An 18,154-nucleotide genomic window follows, 5' to 3' on the forward strand; every position below is an offset into this window, starting at 1 on the left:
TACTTTCAATGAGGCTCTTCGAGCTGTAGCTCTCGTCAACCTCGCCAATCAAACTCGCCAAGAATGTATCGGTTTGGAAGCACAAAGATCATATTATCGAGCCGTGGGGCTCTTGGCTAGATCATTACAAGATCCTCGACAGGGAAAAGAAGACGCAACTCTGGCCGCGAGCCTTTTGATTAGCTTCTATAATGTAAGATTATATAGCGTATATCTTTTACTTCGTCATTTTGCTTGCTAATTGACCCTTGCACATAGATGATCAATGGTTATGACATAGGACCACGCTGGAGCTCTTTCAACTTGAAAGGCACTGTAGCGTTGCTTCATTCACGTGGCCAAAATCAGCTAAAGAAGGATTGTACTCGAAGTATGTGGGGTATCATATATACGGTCTATGTAAGAGTTCATAACCACTACCCGTTCAAGATCAGTTTTAATATCGACAATCAAAGATAGCAAAGTGCATCACTAGTCACTTCCAACCAATCAACGAAGCAGAGGAATGGATGGAATTCGCCAAACCGTACAATCCTACACACAACCTCTCTCTTGTAATTATCCAGAGCGCACGACGCTGCGCTGATGCTCAGGTGCTGTTTGACGAGAAGATACGGGATGAGTGGTGGATTATCGGACTCCTGAAAATTGTCAAAGAGGTGATTCGAATAGAAGAGCAGTACCAGGAGTGGGAAGACTCGGCCTGTGGAATTTGGGGATATAAACAGATTCGTTCTGCGTGTGTCGACAGTCAAACTCAATACATCTACTATGGTACGTACATCAAACTCTGCAATTCGCATTTGCAACTTCGATAATGTTAAGTTGTTCACTGTGCAGACCTCCTTTGGGAGTCTGCTAGTCACAAAACACCATCTTAACTCAACTCCAAATATCTTCGCCGCAAGCAATACTGATCCTAACATTCTAATACAGACGTCTTGATGGCCACATTCTGGAATAGAAATCGCAGCTTCCGCATTCATCTCCACGAGGTACTCCTTCGCTGCATCTCGCTCATCGAATCCCACGCATACGGGCAGACACTAACCTTCGACTTTGAGAACACACGGATGCAATCGACATCCGTGATTAAAGAGATGATCTCCAACATTCGCGCAAGCATACCTTTCTGCTTCGGCACCATTGATTCAGCCGGGAAAGTGGTTAACAATCCCCAACCACAGCCCATAGTAGGGTACTTTACTATCATTCCCCTGTACCTGGCAATGGTATCTGCGGAAGATGGGAGTGAGACTGAGTCTTGGCTTCGAGGCAAATTGGAGTACGTCTCTGGTGCAATGGGAATCACGCTCGCGGCACAGCTGCTACATCGGGGGAAGAAGGATCCGTGGGATATCAGATGAAGAACGAAAAGTCACTCATTCCCTCGACTGGAGAATAAGACCTAGGAATTTTCGGTTGATCCAGCCTACCAGCCACAGAGGCCAAAAGAGTGCGATGAAGCCTATTGATTTTCAAAATGGCGCTGCTAACCGAGGATTTGATTTAGTGGAAGAGATTCCGCGCGGCGGGGGCAAGATTATATCAGTATCAGCTACAATGAGTAACTCACTCGTTATGAGTGCTTATGTTGCTCCATTTTACAGTGAACCGTGTGGTGGGGTTCGGAGTTAAGAAAGTCTCCGAAACGCGAGCCGAGTGGGCTGGATGCTGACATATGCTGTCTGCTAAAGCCCAGCTTTAGTCCGGACCTGCTACTACTTTCCAAAACAGATATCAGGAGCCTAGTCTTCTCTTTTCTTTCTCTAATTTCATCGTTCAAGCTGCAGTGCCATTTAAAAGTTAAGGAATATACCCTTTCCCACTGCCAATCCAGCATCAACCTTCGCCTCCAAATTTCCACTTCCTAATACTACAATGGACGACCCTAAATACTCAAAGTTCAATGTCTCAACCACAGTTTATAAAACCGTCAATGGCCAAGACATCGACCTCGGCGTCATGATCCCCAAAGATGCACACTCTGGCGCACGACCTGTCTTAATCCATTTCCACGGTGGCTTCCTCGTGACCGGCCATGCCATGTACCCCGAATGGTTCGCGAACTGGGCAATCGATTACTCGCTCCTCCATTCCGCCATTGTAGTATCGCCCAACTACCGGCTGTTCCCCGAATCCAGCGGGCTCGAAATCCTCTCCGACATCCGCGATTTCTGGACGTGGATCCAGGATGATCTGCCGGCGTACTTGAAGAGTGTCGGCAGTGAAGTCACGCCGGATTATAGCAAAGTCCTTGCGTATGGCGAGAGCGCTGGGGGATATCTTGCGATTATGTCTGGTCTTACGAAACCTGACCTCGTGAAAGCGGTTATTGCGGCGTACCCGATGACTTATATTGATGCGGATTGGTACCGCGTTGCTTCTAGCACGAAAGCACCGATGGGAGCGCCGCAAGTGCCAGTAGCTGTGTTTGAGGAACATGTTAAGGGGACACCGGAGGGGAAGATCTTCACAGGAGCTTTTCCGCCGGAGAGAATGCCGCTTGTGCTTTCGATTTTGCAGAGTGGTGCCTTTTCTGGGTTGGGAGATGACGAGTCGCTGTTTCCTGATCGGGTGCTGGAGAAGTTGAGCGCGGATCGAAAGGTGCCGTTTTTGTTCGCGTTTCATGGAACGGAGGATAGTGCTGTTCCCTGTGAACATACACAGAAGTTTGTGGGGAAATGGGAAGAGAAGTTTGGGCAAGGAAGTGTGGTGGGGAAGTGGGAGAAGGGGGATCATGGGGTTGATGCTGTGACAACATTAGAAGAACCCTGGTTGCAGGAAGGCTTGACCGATGTGACTAAAGCGTGGATTGGCTAAGCCCGGTATTCATCCAAAGTGACCAAAATAAAGGACTATTTGAGACACTCCTCACAGTCTCTTATGTCCTCTCTAGGATGCAAATAGATATTCTTAGTTGACTCGGTAGTACCTGTTACTTCTCTAAATATGCTTACTCTATTTTGGATTATTTTACATGTTCTCTCAGGGACCAGTCTACGTATAACAAGTTTGTGCTAACATGGTAGAAGTTTGATTAAGGTTGCAGAAATGATTAATTACTCATACTTTTCAGAATTTGAAGCACATGGCAGACTGAAGGCATTCCCGCACACTCAATTTTCAGCAGTTTATCAAATTGATATGCCTATTTGCCAAATTGGATACAGTCCCCCATTTCTAGAGTTCCTTCAGCAAAAAAAGCACGTAATGACTATGCTACAGTCCGAATCAAGATTCACCAAAGGTGAGGCTTCCTTTCGGTTGTATGCTTCATAAGTGTTATCGTTCTTTTCCAGGCTGAGATGGGTCGAAATTGAAATAGTCGTCTTATCGCCACAGCTTAGTTGAAGGATTCTCTGCACCTACCACAAGTGTAAAAACCTCTTTCTGCCTGCGCGATTGGGGTAGGATAAACATAAAAATCGTGATAATCTCTGCATTCCCTGCTCGAGCAGTCTTTGCGTAGAGGTTTAGGTGGAGGAATGCTAGCAATTGCCTTGATCACCTCACTGGCTACTTCCCCATTATGCCTGCACAATGCCATAAAGTCCCCTCTATCTGCAAGCTTCCAGTAATTTTTTCCCACAAACCCCAAAGCCAAATCCTTGAGTAGGCGATCGTTTTCGGGAGTCTGAGTGAACATCAACTCGAGACTTGTGACAAATGAGTCTGAGATTCCACACAACTTCAAAGAAAGCTGAAACTTCTTGCTTGCGATAAATTTGAGGGCCGAAACATCATATTTCTCCGCGAGAATATAGACCTTGGCATGGACGAGAAGTTCGTCTGGCTCAGTTGTGTGAACCACGGTAGGATCGTGACTTGTTTCTGGCGCTTGTAAGACATCGTAGTCGGCGGTGTATAAGAACTTGATAAATAGATCCACAGTACGGGGGTCGTCATCCTTGAGATCGATGGTCTTTGTAATTCCCTCCTTGAAATCTGTTAGCTCATCGTTCTTTTCACCTGTCAAAAAAAACACAGCAAGCCTGGCTGGAGGCTGCAGGGCATCGGATCACTTGCCATGAAGTTCCCATCCACGAATGCAGCAAGCGGCTTAGACTGCAGACAGACGACACTGCGATGAAGCTTATAAACCTTGCCATCGGACGTTTTCAGAGTCAGTTCGCTGTATTGACCGCTTTCGAGAAGGCTGTTCTCATGTTAGTAGATATCTAAGGGATGTGGAACAATAGTAATTCACTCAGCATTCATAGGAAATAGTCCTGATGTGCCTGACATGATGTCGAAAGAGCGTTTGCTCTGTGCGTGAAAGTGGAAGTCAGCAAAGGTGCTCGATTTGGGAGATCTGCAATCGAAGATATTCGGTGCCCTCAAGAGCAAACATGAAAGCGATTGCTTACCATTGAGAAGTTCTTTGTAGAGGCACTAGAATGAGGTCTCTGGTCGATCTTCCTATTATGAAATTGGTGGGTGTTTCGGGTGAGCCTTGGGAGGTTGTAGATTGCAGAAGTGGTGGAAACCTTGAGAAAGCGAGTCCGACAATAAAAATTCAGTAGAAATCAAGTTTTGGAGAATTCACTTTTCGAAGGTTGAATGAAGTTAATACATAATTTGCACTATTTTTGCTAAGCTTCATAAAACATGATCTTCCACACTTTAATACTAGACTCAATCAAGCAAACTGAATACGTGTATAGTAAGACCTGCACAACCAGACGACATCCGCAGTAGTATTGCTAGGTGGCGAGACAGACGTTGAACTGCCACACGAGACACAAGCCTGATTCGGCAGCTGTGCCATTAGAGCTACGGCTGCTCGAACCTTCGATGGTGCAGCCAGGGAGGCCTTGAATATTTCAGCTCCGATATCCCCATTCTCCTTAATCATGCTGACAAAGTCATCTCGATCCATAAGTTCTTGTGCCTTTCCTCACGCAAACTCAATGGCCACATTCTTGAGCATCCGATCGTTCTCCATAGTTTGATCAAACAGAAGCTCGAGGTTTCGGCTGAAAACTTCGCTGTCCCACGCGGTTTGAAGGAGGTCTTCGTACTTGGTCATTGCCAGTTCAGAGCAGGAATGTCATATTTATCGGCCATGACCTGTTGGTTGATCGGCTCTGGACATCTCGTCGAAAGTGCGCTTGGTGCCGGTCATGGCGATTCTGGAAGAGACGTCTGATCTCAGTGAGAGTTTCCTTTTTCGTTTTCGTTTTCGTAATAAACTACTTAGAAGTGTTGGTTAGGTATTCTCAAAGATATTGGTGATGATGTTTCCCTATCCACTTTGGGGCGTGGGTTAAATCTGGGTAGAAAATATGAGAAAGGGGACAGGTGCCATTCACTATTTAGAAGCAGCTGGTCGTGTCGATTGAAAGGAGCGAAATACCGACCGCCTTGGACCTGTAAGTATAAATTACAAAGGGCAATTGGGGCAAGAGATTACGTGAATTGATTTAGTGTGAAATGCTACAGACCTAATAATTGCTGGTGTTTCTACAAGAACAGTACCAAGGCACTTCACTCGCATTGGAAGCGAGGCGTTGATAATATGGGTATTATGATGGACTTATTGTTAAGGACCTCGGGAAGCTTTGAGAATATCGAAGCTGGATGACTGTACTCCTTGCAGAGGGCGGCAAATTCTCCTCGGTCAACCAATTCTTTCGCATGTTGGCAAGTGACTTTGGCATCTATGTGGAAGAATCAAAGTATCGAATGGGAGAGAGTATTAAAAAATCAGGTAAAACAGCTTTCAGCCCAAAAATAGACCTCGGGGCTTATTCTGGCTTGACCGAAAGTTTGATAAGTGAACTAATTTCATTGGTGTATAAAGAATACAAATAACCGGGGCTTTACGAATGATCTGCTATAAGGAACAAGACTTATTCATATGAAAGATATGTTACTGCTAATCACTGCCCTAGTAAAGAGTGTAAAGAATCAATAGCTTCCGCTCCAAGTAGACTACTTGAAGTCATAATCACAGTCCTTCAATACCAAGTTGCATTGTCATACGTCTCGACAGAACCATAACCTTGACATGAAGGGCAACAAGTCTTTATAGTCAAGGATGCTCTCAAAATCTCAAAACCCAGTTCACCGTTCAATCTGCATAGTGCGGCGAATTCTCCACGGTCCACAAGATCCTTCACGTGTTTGCCTGCGGTCTTGACAGCCACGTCCTTCAGAAGTCGGTCGGACTCTAGCGTCTCCTCATACAAAAGCCTCAGTGATCCAACGAACTCAGTGCAGTTCCAAGCATTTGGGACGGCTACCTTATACTTCTTCGTGGCAAGTTGCTTTAGACCCTGGATATCGTACTTGTCTGCAATGACGAACACCCGGGTGTTTGTGAGGAGGGCATCGGCAGAGAATTGACTAAGGCCTGAAGGCGGAGCAGTGATGGAAGACGGAACAAATTCAATGGTTCTCCCACTCTTTTTATGAAATTTGGTCTTAGCTGGAGTCATTGCTGTTTCGGTCGAGTCGACAATTATAGACTGATTTCCGTCCGTGTAGTCTAAAGTGTACATGTACGACAACATCTTCTCTACAATTTCCGGTGCGTCGTCTTCAAGATCGATCTCTTTAGATGTTCCTTCCTGTCTTGAGTTAGATCGATCTAACACTCAAGGCTATGAAAGTGTTTGTCTCACCTTGAACTTCCCATCCATAGCTGCCGCAAGGGGTTTTGATTGCAGGCAAACGATACATTGATGGACCTTGAACGTCTTTCCTTTGCAAATAATCGTCATGTCAGAGTACTTTCCAGACGAGTACATTCTGTAGATCAGTTAAAATACATAGGTTGCGAGGAACTAAGGTACATACGACGCAGTGACGGAGGGTCCTTGATCAAGTGTGCTTGGGGTTGCCATGGTGTTGGACTAAGATTGATGGTGGTGAAGAGGTTCGATTCTGTGGCATAAGGTTTGGCAAGTCGAGTTGATTTGAGGGTCTCTTTAATAGTAAATTCCAGGCGGAAGTAAGGAGACACCACGTGACACGGTCTCGGTTAAACACAGGAGGCGAGACAGCCCCCTTTGTCGCGGTGAATGTAAAATGGAATTTTCCACCCGTCAGGTCATACAACTCATTAAAAATCAGCAACGGAAAATTCCCTTTATGTTTGACATTATGTTCTTGTCAAGCCCTTCTGAAGCAGACTTCTGCATGGTTTATTTCAAACCAGAGGAACGAATAAGCAAGCTGACATAATCACATGCTATTTATGGAGGTATGTGTCCTTCTTCTTAGAGACATGCTATACAGTCTCTGTAGATGCGATGGAAACGGAGATAACTACAAGACAAGCCCAACAGAAATACTAGTAGCACGGGAAGCAACAGTGAAGGTCATCAAGCGAAGGGCAGACACGCGAAGATGATATGGAGCAGGAGCAAGAGCAACGGACAGGAAACAATTGTTACTGGTACATAGTAACCTTGCTTCCATTTATAGACTTTATTGGCTTTCATGCTAGCATTTATGCACAACCCTGATTTAGCTTATCGAGCATGATTACCTTCCCCTTCAGGCAACCCCACTCGTGACATCTCACTGTGCCGCACACTGTTCACCGAGCCCCGAAAAAGGCCAGAGCAACATAACCTCTTTTACATTTTCCCGTGCTAAAATTTATATACGCACTAGATTGTTTGTTTGGCATTGCCTTCTGCTTACTATACCGTTTCTACAATGGCTGAATTATAGCCGTAGTCTATTGTCCCTTTTTCAGCCCGAAGTCGAGTATCCCGAGCTGGACGTCCAACCCCACATGCTTATCCCCGCCTTATCGAGACAGATTTTGAGAATGCAAAGAAACATACCACCGGTTTTGTCGGACGCATTTCCGTTAGATGATTTGAAGGAAAGAGGCCGTCCAAGGTCATCATCTGAGTCTGAAGAATCGAGCCCCAGATCCTCGGCGGATTTCAAAATTGGAGATGGACCTGAGATATCAAGTGTAGCTGAGACATTGCTCAAGAATCCCAAACACTCTAGTAGGAGTCGCAATGTCAGCACTATGCATTTGTTGCTTCTGACTATTAGTAGCTTTGGGATTCAAGGTATCTGGTCTCTCTTAATGTCTTACGGTACCCTCTACCTGCAGATTCTCGGCTTCTCACCCACATTAACCGCCATCGTCTGGCTCGCTGGTCCTCTCTCGGGGGCTTTCTTTCAACCTCTGGTGGGGGCTCATAGCGATAGATGCAAATCTAGCTTTGGAAGACGAAAGCCATACATCGTTGGTGGTACCGTCGGGACGATTATCTGTCTACTCGGACTTGCTAGCGCGAGAGAGGTTGTGAATTTCGTCAGCCAAAAGAAATGGGGAAGTGAAAAGCAGTCGCATGATAATGCGGTAAAGGCTTTGGCGGTATTCTGGGTATATGCCCTGAAACTCGCGATCCAGCCTTTGCAAGCAGGAGTTCGGGCTTTCATAATGGAGAATTGTCCATCTCAGCAGCAAGTCGAAGCAAGTGCATGGGTGGCCCGGTTTAACAATCTTGGAAGTGTGTTTACGTTTTTGCTACAGCTGGGCTCACATTGTTGGCCGCGATGGTTGGGAAACAGCCGGTTTATGGCATTGTCTGTGCTTGCCTCTGCGGTCCTCGTGATAGTGGTACCTTTAAGTTTGATGGCTAGCGAAGAGTCGAAGTCAGAGCTAGAGGTCGAAGAAGAACAACCTCCTCAAGCCTCTATGCTCACATCTTTAATATCCAGCGCCAGGAACATGCCCCCAAAAAGTTGGCTGGTGTGCAAGATCCAATTTTTTGCTTGGATGGGTTGGTTCCCTCTATTGTACTATAATACAGCGTGAGTAATTCATTCATAATGTTGCTAGCCACTTACTGACTCTCTCAAGTTATATTGCGAGTCTTTCTATGGCTTCCCTCTCGAAAAGCCCGTTGCCGAAGGGTTCCAACTTAGCTGGCATCGCTGCTCGTGACGGTAGCTTCGCATCCCTTCTCTTTGCGACCATGTCCTTGGTCAACATACTCGTGCTTCCAACACTTGCACGATTCTTCAAGCCACTTACCCTTCCACGCCTCTGGAAATGCTCGCATATCCTTTTTGCAGTAGCTATGTTCTCGACATATTTTGCCCATACTGTCAAAACCGGGACCGTACTAATCGCTGTTGTGGGTTTTAGTTGGGCGGTCACGCAATGGGTCCCGTACGCAATTATTGGTCAGGAAGTTGCGTCGATAAATGAGCATTATGTTAAACATAGCTGGGATGAAGCAGCACCTCAGGGACCAGCTTTAGGGGCAATCCTCGGGCTGCACAATTCATTCATCGCAGCTCCGCAAATCGTTGCCGGGCTTGCTTGTAGTATTCTTTTCAAACTGTTTGAAGCATTAGAAGTGGACGATAGCTTTGGATGGGTTTTGAGGTGTGCGGGGATATCTGGACTTGCTGCTGCTTGGATTAGTCGGAAATTGTGATCGAACGAGGGTTAGTATGACGACTACTCTGTGAGAAGGAGCAATTCGACAGGAAGGGTTTTGGTTGCCCTGTAATCATTGAAACTCCACGAAAATGTTGGGAATTGCTGGAGATGTATATTCCTTGCGAGGCCTTATAAAGTCTATGTATGGTATCTAGGGCAGAAGAAAATCAAATGTGACACTCCCACCTGAGTTAGCCACAACCTGATATGATGGGGTACCACCACCACCCAGAGCAGTGAAAGCTTCTGTAGACTTCGCACAACACTCGATCATGTAACATCCTTTTACAAAGCTAGACATACAGGATACAAAAATAATCTCTGCAGTGATTGCACCACTAATATTCTGTCCGGCCGCCACCGGCGCTTACATGACCTGACGGACACGATATTTCCGCGAGCGAGTCTTCTGTAGGCACCCGTACCATCGCCATATCCAACCCGATCTCGCCAATGGCTTTACACACCTCTGCAAAAGGGATCCACGCAACCAAAGCGTCCACATTGTGCACGGCAAAGTTAACGGCGACTTTTTTCAATCCACGATCTGTCTCCGGTGTTGCGTCGTACATGAGCTTCAGCGCCCGTGGAAATGATTGGTCATCCCATTTCGCGGGCTCAGGTCCTCCAAGGTCGGAGAGCTTCCTGGTGAATTCCTTGACAGCCACGCCCTTCAAAGCAGGAACGTCGTATTTATCTGCAAGTACGTACACCTATGCATGGTAGTTAGCATCTTGTCGAGTAACACAGGGTCTGTGGCTAGAGAAGATCCTACCTTTGTGAGTACAAGTAGCAATTCGCCCGGAGTCGAGGACAGGTCGAGGGTTTGATTGTAGAAAAACTTGATAAGTTTTGCGACGATCTCTGGCTCGTCATCATCAAGGACGATCTCGTTGGCAACCGATTCCTAAAGTCAAGATCAGCTAGGGGGTTTTCAAGAAGATTTCCAAAGGCTGTCCAGTTTGACTGCAGGAACGGACTATGAACGGGACGAGAGTGGATATTACCTTCCATCTCCCATCAACAGCAGTAGCGAGTGGCTTCGACTGCAGACAAACAACAAGACGATGGACTCTGAAAATGGTTCCCTGGCACTTGATGGTGAGGTCGGAGAACTGGTCGGCTTCAAGCATGCTCGAGACGAGCGCGCTCAGCCGATCTCCATGGGCCTTGGAATCGCAGGTCTTGGAATCGCAGCGCTTGGCTGGCATTATGTTGCTTGTGGGATGTTTAGGCATGCTGGTGTGAGACAAGTGTTGTTCACATACCATAGGTAGGCATTCGAAGATGGTGTTGTCAGACGTTGTTGGGTGTTGGTTGAGAGTAGTTGAAATGTTTTCAAAATAGTTTGACTTAAGCTGTGGCTAACATTCACTGCGGGAAGCATCATCCTCAGTCGGTAAATAATACGTCCTGCAATCAGTTACAGTTTGTAAGTGAATAAGTGAAAGCCTGATCTGCATTTGCCTAAGAAATCAGATAATTCCATAACTGTATTAAAAATCCGATCTTTCCGGGTTGATCTATGTGAGATACATACCGTGGCACTGGCTGTACCGGCGTCTAAGAGTGATAAGAGTGATTAGGACGAAGCAGAAAGAACGATTACCACGGCAAGACAAAATAATGAAAAGTCAAAGTGTATGTTTTATTATGGTCCTAGTAAAAGCGCCATCTACACCTTGAACCGGTTATCAAGTCTTCTACCCCAAGACAATTGAACCAGACATCCACTAGTCAAAGCTTAAGTGAACAATGGACAAGCTGGGTGCGAGGCAGCTGGGACAGTGGATTGATAAGCGCCCATATTTTTTCATCATGCCGAAACAGTTGGCAACGAGCTTGCCGCCGCAACCCCAGCATGTATCGAAATAATACCCTGGAGGGTCATTACTTCTGTTGCCAGGCTCTCTAGTTGCTTTCAGAACATCAAGAGCGAGAGCCCCAATATCCTCGTATAAATCTATAAACTCTCTCTTGGCAAGAAGCTTGTCGATATGTGCTGTGACGACCTTGATGGCGATATCTTTCAAGGCGCGGTCGGGTGTTTGCTTGTAGATGATTCCTAGGGCTGGAATGAAAGAAGTATATTCCTTAGCTCGACCGACAACTTCTTCGAACTCGTTCTTTGCTAGTTCTGATAGAGCGCCGATGTCGTATTTGTCTCTGATGGCGTACACCTGGATAACAAAAGGTTAGAAAAGCTCTGCCTATATGAAAGGGAAGCAGAAGAGATTACAAACCTTGACAGCCAAAAACAGCAGACTGCCGATTTCGGTGGCATTCAGATCAAGAGCTTGCTCGTAGGGGAATCTGACCATAACATCCACCATCTCCGGTTCATCGTCCTCAGGGACGATAGTAGAATCTTCGGATTCTTTGAAGTTGCCCTTAAATGCAGCGGCAAGTAGTTGTGACTGCGTGCATGTTCTTGTGAAGCTTGAAAATAGTTCCACGGCGATTGATGGTCATATCGACATACATGTCGTCCTTACGCACCGTAGAGGCGAGAGCCAAAAGGCGATCATTGTGATGGTGGCATGATGGTGATCTGCTTGCTGGTTGCGCAATCGTTAGCGAAAATACGGTTGGAATTACGAGACAGGAAACTAACTTGAAAGGCGAAGAGCGGCTTCGAGATGGTCAAGCTTTCGGAATTTGTTGAATGTTGACTAGTTGAGGGTGACGTCCTATCATAAAGATGGAGGTTACTTTATGAAAGCATGTTCCCAAAGCTACAAGAGGTCATTACGTCGCAATGAATAATTGCAATGAGGTATTCACTTTTCCATGTCCAAAGTAAATGCTACTTTAACAAAATAGAGCAAGTTCAGATGGTTTAAGTCTTCAACTGAGATTTCCATTTGACGCCATTTTGTCCTGTCATCCGATCCGATCGATATTCTTTCCCTTTTTATCACCATCGGTTGATCTTAGTAAGTCTCGCAAACTCCCTTCAGCATGAGAAGCACCTCTTATTCTGCCTTGAAACGTTCTTCCTTCTGATGTCCTATTCCAGGGTAGCCAAGAAGTAATACTCCCTAGTATTGAAGGCCGGCCCTCGAGTTCTGGCCTCAGCGTTGACGCCCTGGATACGTTCTGTATTGTCGCCGGTTTCTGCAACGTCAGATTTCGCAGTGTCGGCGATAGAGGCTGATCTAAGATAGGAACATTGATATCTTCTGTAGTCGACGTCTGCGGCCTAGCAGGCTCGCTGATTAACGAAGTTGGCGACACCATTTGAGTCGTAGCATCGTGCTTAGAGCCTTGTGCGTTGTCAATTACCACCGAAGCAAACGTGGCGGACTTGGATCGAACATGTTTGATAGGGCGTTCGTGTGACGGACGGCTGGGCTCAATTATATCATCCACCACTTCAGCCTCCTTTTGCAGCTCTTTTCTGGCTGCCCTTCCTCGAACTTCTTCTGCTATTTCAGCTGCAGGCTTCTTCTTGGATTGATCTTCCTCCGACGATTTTGACGATGACATGATTGTTTCAAGGGTACCATACGCCACTGACTTCGGTCGTCTCCCGCCTCTTGAGCCTCTACCAATATGCCTCGTCTGTTCCTCATCTGACCCAATCGCTTGCAGTGTCGGCCCGCCGTTCGGATTCGGTCCAGGAACTAGACTTGTAGTTGATAGAAATGGCTCCCCACGACCATGAGGGGGCATGTGTACCTCGTACTGATTACTAAGACTGTATTTGCTCCGGGCACAAATCTCAGCAATTCTCTCCAAGTCCTCCGCAACTCCATGCCGTATCTCATCCATAATTCCTTTGAAGCTAAAAGCTTCCACAGGTGGCATTTTGAGGTCCATCTTGGCTAGTACTACTGAAGCGTGCCCATTCTCCTTCTTCGCCTTCACAATATCCCGCTGCTCAGACCGTGGTCTGGCTGTCCCCGAATATGTCCGCACAATCACAGGTTGATTGAATGTGCTGTTCCGTGCCCCAGTTGACTTGGCGTATCGATGGCCAGACCGTGTTGCACCATTAAGCTGGCGGAGAGCCGAGATTCGATGAGCAACAGTGGCCTCGTCCAGAATATGCTCTCCTCGAGCTGCTTCTTCGGACTCGACTACCAGACTCGCAGTCGATGTATTGGAACTCCAGAGGCCTGGTGGGAGGAAGTGGAGAGGGAGAGAGTGTCGCCGGGAGGCGTGGTCAGGGACTGAGTAGGGAGGTTTGGGAGGCAAGGTGGGATGAGGGAACGCTGGCAATGCTTGTGTTTGTGCTTGTGCGCTTGCGTTTACATGTGCTGTGTGTGCGGATACGGGTGCATAGATGTAGGCGTGTGGGGTTGTTCCACTCTCCGATGCTTCCGTTGCCATGCTGTGGTTGTGGATGGATGGGATAGGGTTAGGGGAGGGATCAATGTCAGAAGGGGTGTATTTCAGACATTGCTGCGGCTATTCCCTTCTGTTTACGTTTTGAGTTAATTGCAGGAGGATGCGATGCGATGCGTGTTTCTCCCCAAGCTGAGGATTTTCTGGCTGGTTCTGGCCTTTCTATGCAGAGTGTGTTGTCCATCGAATTCAAGTCCCTGGTTCGTCGTCCCCGCATTAGGCTAGAGTTCAAAATGGACTAGCGGGTTATCTGCTCTGCCAAGCAAGCCCAAGCCCCTTACAAAGCTTAAGCGCGGAGGTTCGGCTCGGCTCCCTCAAACGTCTAAATGTAACCTCCCTCATCAACATCCCGTTCCCTCCCATCCATTCATTCAATATACAAACAAAGCCCAATATGGCTTCGGATCCGGATGGCGACAGAAACTCGAACAATTCTCCACCCAAGCCTGATAATCCCTTTGTCAAATTTCGCCAATTCGCAGATGCCCAGATCAGCTCATTTCTACAAGGTAAGTTGCCCCCCCGGCGTTCTCAGAATGTTGATGCTAATACTCTGCGATAGGAGTCATAGGTCTTCCGTCTGCCTTCTCCAAGAACCCGAATAGAGATGCCCACTGGGCCGTTTTCGACGATGACCTTCGGCGACGAGATGAATTGCAGGCACGGCAAAGACAATTAAAGGATTCAAATGCCCAAAGAATGAACCAACCGTCACCACACGAAGAAACGGAGAATCTTGGGCAGAAATTGTCTCGGCACACAGAGGAAGAAAGTACTTCCACTCAGATGGATGAGCAGACGGCTAGAGATCTGCCGCTCTACTCGCCTGTCACCAAATCTCTCTTTGCACATCTAGACCAGCGTGGAGATAATGCACCGGATTGGAACCCGCTTAATTTCTTGAACTCCATCCGAAAGGGTCTTGCTCCAGAATACTGGCCCATGAAGTTACGCCAGGAGCAGCAATCGCCTGACGTCATGAGGGAAATTCAATATCTTGTCTACAACGACTTGAATTGTCAGCCGAATCTCTTGTCAGATTATTCCCTTCTTCCGTACATTCTTTTTTCTCCATACTCTCCTTTGAAATTATCGGCGGACAACCTACCAAACCCCAGACTGTTTCCGACGAAAATCGTTCTAGGCGAGGACCAATTCCCATACTGCGAAGCGTTTCAAGATTTAATCGCCACAGTTCACGGAACTCCACACCGATGGACTCCATCGGGCATTAACTATGCTTTCCAGCCTCCAAATATGAAGTTCCCTTTCCTTTTTGATACCAATTCTCCATCCATCAAAGCTGTTGTCGGAAAGTCCTACATCGACAATTTATTATCGTGCGGCTTGCTGCAAGAGAAAGAAAGGAAAAGCATTTCACACATGGTACAGTGGCCAAACCCCTGGACATCCCCGAGTCTTCAGACATATGGGAAACACCTACGTGATATAGAGGCGGCTGCCGAAACCGAGCAGGAGATGTATGATCGCTTCCTTTCAGCACCAGCCCGTATCGCATCAGATCCATCCCGCATTCGGGAGACACTAGCACTACTTATCGATGACGCCGGGAATATCATTGAGAAACAAGTCCAAAACCTTGAGAAAAGTCCTGAGTGGAATCAACAATTACGAGAGTTCTTAGACACAAGTCTGGCGAAAGACATTCTTCGGATGATTCAGAAGACAAAAGGAGTGGTAGAACCGCCGCAGTCGGTCGAGAAATCGGAGAGTGCCGCTCCCGATGTACCAGCCAAGCCAATTTCTAACGTAAACAAAGTGATAGCTACAAGTACTACCTCGGAACGTAATGAGGATGAAGATGGCTCGGTAGAAACTACCGTCACGGTTTGGAAACGTTTTGCTGATGGTAGGGAGTCTACAACAACGACAACACACTTCGAGGATGCTGCTCGCTGGAAAGAAGCTGAAGGAGGCGGCAAGGACCCCAATCCGGAGACTAAACCAGAAGAGAAGAAACCAGGCTGGTTTTGGAATTGAATTTATTGGGCTATGATATGATATCCGGGGCGTTGTCTTGCGGTGCAATATGAGAACAGGTAACTGGGCTTTTGCTAGTATTTGGGAATTTATATGTAGCGGTTTTTGATAGCAAAGCAAATCCTTATTTCCAAGCAAGTCCATGTTTGCAGAGCGGCCTGGTACAATGTACATACACCTTAACGCCACTCCTCATCATTTGTGTCAAATTACTTGTGGTGAAGTTTGGAGTTCAAGGGGAAGAGAGTAGTAGATCTTATCCCAATTTGGTAACCCGGAGGAAGTCTTGGGACACGTGCTTTCCATCACCAATTATCAATTACAGCCCATATACAATGAAGCCAAGGACTGAAACTACCAATATCTTGTCTTACGTTGTCGAGTGATCTTCTTCGTACGTGTGCATGCACCTACACAGGTCAATTCTGGTTGCGTCATATCACGTGTTCACCTCCACATTGTTCCTTCTCCTTCAACACCAACACAATGCCAACTTTTTTTTCCACCTTCCTTCTCCACCCAATCCCAACCCTCATCTCTCTTCATCCAACAGTGGCTTGCCTCCAGCTCAAAATGGTCAACTGGGTCAAGTACACAGTGCCTGAAATCAAGGCTGAGGTAAGTCTTCATCCTTCTCATTCACCAGCTCCATTATACTGATCCAAGATGTTTACTAGCTGAAATCCCGTGGATTGAAGCTCTCCGGAAAGAAACCCGAACTCGTCGCACGGCTTACTAAGGTCATTGAGAACGAGGAGCTCAAGAAGTTTCCGGAGTTGCCACCTGAAGTGAGGCAGAAGATCTGGGGGTTTGCATTGCCGGCGAGGAGGGTATGTAACTTCTGCTGCAATATATAGTCCCCCTCGATCAAGCACCACTGACTCCTGCACAGATCATAGAGCTTTCCATTTGCGGGTTGGGTCAGAACAGTGTTTCCACGTCGACCCCCGGTCTTTCTGGGGCCCTCAATATCATGCTCAGCTGCAAAGAAGCTTTGGACGTGGTCGCAAGACGCTATTGTCCCAATGAAGTTCCGTACTGGCCCGGGTCCTCCAACGATAATCCCTCAGGCTGGCCTGTGATTTACCAAGAACCGAATTTTCATGACGACATCTTCCACATCTCGGATATACAAGACTCAATCCACGCCCTCGACACCAAGACGCTAGATCACATCCAGTCGGTCACTTTCTACACTGATGACTTGGAAAGCTGTTTCGACGCATACGGACCCGACGTACTTGTGAAGCTTACCGCTCTCAAAACCATCATCCTAATTGAGGACTACCGACCCCCACCAAAAGAAAGCAGAAGAGCGAGATCGTTCGCAACTCAGTTCTTCGATATGTTTCATCCTCCAGCTCTAGAACCACCCAGATTCCTGAAGGCTTACGGTGCAACCTTCACCTGTGACCAGTCTCAGGATTTGAAAGAGCATTTCCATTTCCTCGTTGGTACATATCCAAAATTCAAGAAGTTCGAAAACGTCGATATCCTCTTTGCTCAGCTCCATTGAGCGTCAGCGCTCTCACACCTCGAAGTCTCTCCGAATGCATGAAATGTTTATATATTGCTCCGTTAGCTCGGTGTTTTCTTGGAGTTTGACTGTTTACTTTATATCAGGGAATTGTTGCTAAATGGTTTGCTACGGCTTGTCTAGACTGTTTCAGTATATCAAGGATTGGGAAACGGTTATGATCGTAAGCTAAGGTATACAAAATCAATTAGGTGCATAATCGCGGCTCTCATTGGTTTGGCTGCATCAATACTGACACTTCCTAGCTCATATTACAGGACTTAACAGAGAAGGTCATTGAGAAAGGATGGGGTATATCACTCGCTTGTATGGCTACCATGGGGAAACATAATCAAATGCTATTGCGTTCACAACTTTATGGGAGGCTTGTGGATTTCCGCCGTAGCTTTCAAGGTCAGTTGGCTCTTACACACCCACACAGGTGTATCAAAACTCCCAATCCCAGTGGGCAAGTGAGACCCAATTTCTGCTTGCCATAAGGATGTTGAATTTTGGGATTAGGCAGAATTATTGACGTCGTCCTTGCTTGTAAAAAGTGGTTTCGTTCCTGACTCTGCCGCCGTTCACGATTTGGACATCGATACTCGTGTCGCTTCCCCATATCGTAAGATATTTACCAAGTTCCCATTGCGTGACAATCTTGGAGAAATTCGAAAATATCATGCAGGAGAAGATGGGGCTGGAGCATTTGAGAGATGTTGAAGTCTGGTTCGTTTAAGCTCCCATGCCCACGATGCAATCAAATGAGCAGCTTATAGTTCGGGGGCCTTGGAGATTGGGGGCGCAGAGCAGGGTGTGTCACGTGTACAATGTACGTGATAAAAGGGGGATTAGCG

The 18,154-nt window shown here is 46.8% G+C and overlaps 5 protein-coding genes across 5 annotated transcripts; 1 reads left to right on the plus strand and 4 right to left on the minus strand.

Moving 5' to 3' along the window:
* Positions 1-1,881: 1,881 nt before the first annotated feature.
* Positions 1,882-2,823, plus strand: mpaC (Non-reducing polyketide synthase; the record flags this gene model as incomplete). Its single annotated transcript, XM_031149721.1, has 1 exon — positions 1,882-2,823. One exon carries the CDS (start codon positions 1,882-1,884, stop codon positions 2,821-2,823), a length of 942 nt encoding a protein of 313 aa, XP_031005844.1.
* A 550-nt stretch (positions 2,824-3,373) lies between these two features.
* LHYA1_G004766 (uncharacterized protein) lies at positions 3,374-4,248 on the minus strand (the record flags this gene model as incomplete). Its single annotated transcript, XM_031149722.1, has 3 exons — positions 3,374-3,972; positions 4,026-4,159; positions 4,211-4,248. Coding segments are annotated over 3 exons (771 nt in total), but the record flags the coding sequence as incomplete, so codon positions are not given.
* A 1,715-nt stretch (positions 4,249-5,963) lies between these two features.
* On the minus strand, positions 5,964-6,851 carry LHYA1_G004767 (uncharacterized protein; the record flags this gene model as incomplete). The annotated part of the gene is made up of 3 exons (XM_031149723.1): positions 5,964-6,575; positions 6,630-6,756; positions 6,805-6,851. 3 exons carry the CDS (start codon positions 6,849-6,851, stop codon positions 5,964-5,966), a joined length of 786 nt encoding a protein of 261 aa, XP_031005846.1.
* Positions 6,852-11,163: 4,312 nt separating this feature from the next.
* On the minus strand, positions 11,164-11,958 carry LHYA1_G004768 (uncharacterized protein; the record flags this gene model as incomplete). The annotated part of the gene is made up of 3 exons (XM_031149724.1): positions 11,164-11,610; positions 11,674-11,860; positions 11,930-11,958. The coding sequence occupies 3 exons, from the start codon at positions 11,956-11,958 to the stop codon at positions 11,164-11,166; spliced, it is 663 nt and encodes a 220-aa protein (XP_031005839.1).
* A 355-nt stretch (positions 11,959-12,313) lies between these two features.
* LHYA1_G004769 (uncharacterized protein) lies at positions 12,314-13,765 on the minus strand (the record flags this gene model as incomplete). The annotated part of the gene is made up of 1 exon (XM_031149725.1): positions 12,314-13,765. One exon carries the CDS (start codon positions 13,763-13,765, stop codon positions 12,314-12,316), a length of 1,452 nt encoding a protein of 483 aa, XP_031005838.1.
* Between the last annotated feature and the right edge of the window lie 4,389 nt (positions 13,766-18,154).

Source organism: Lachnellula hyalina (genome assembly GCF_007821495.1).
Source record: "Lachnellula hyalina strain CBS 185.66 chromosome Unknown contig00056, whole genome shotgun sequence".
NCBI classification, from domain to species: Eukaryota; Fungi; Ascomycota; class Leotiomycetes; order Helotiales; family Lachnaceae; genus Lachnellula; species Lachnellula hyalina.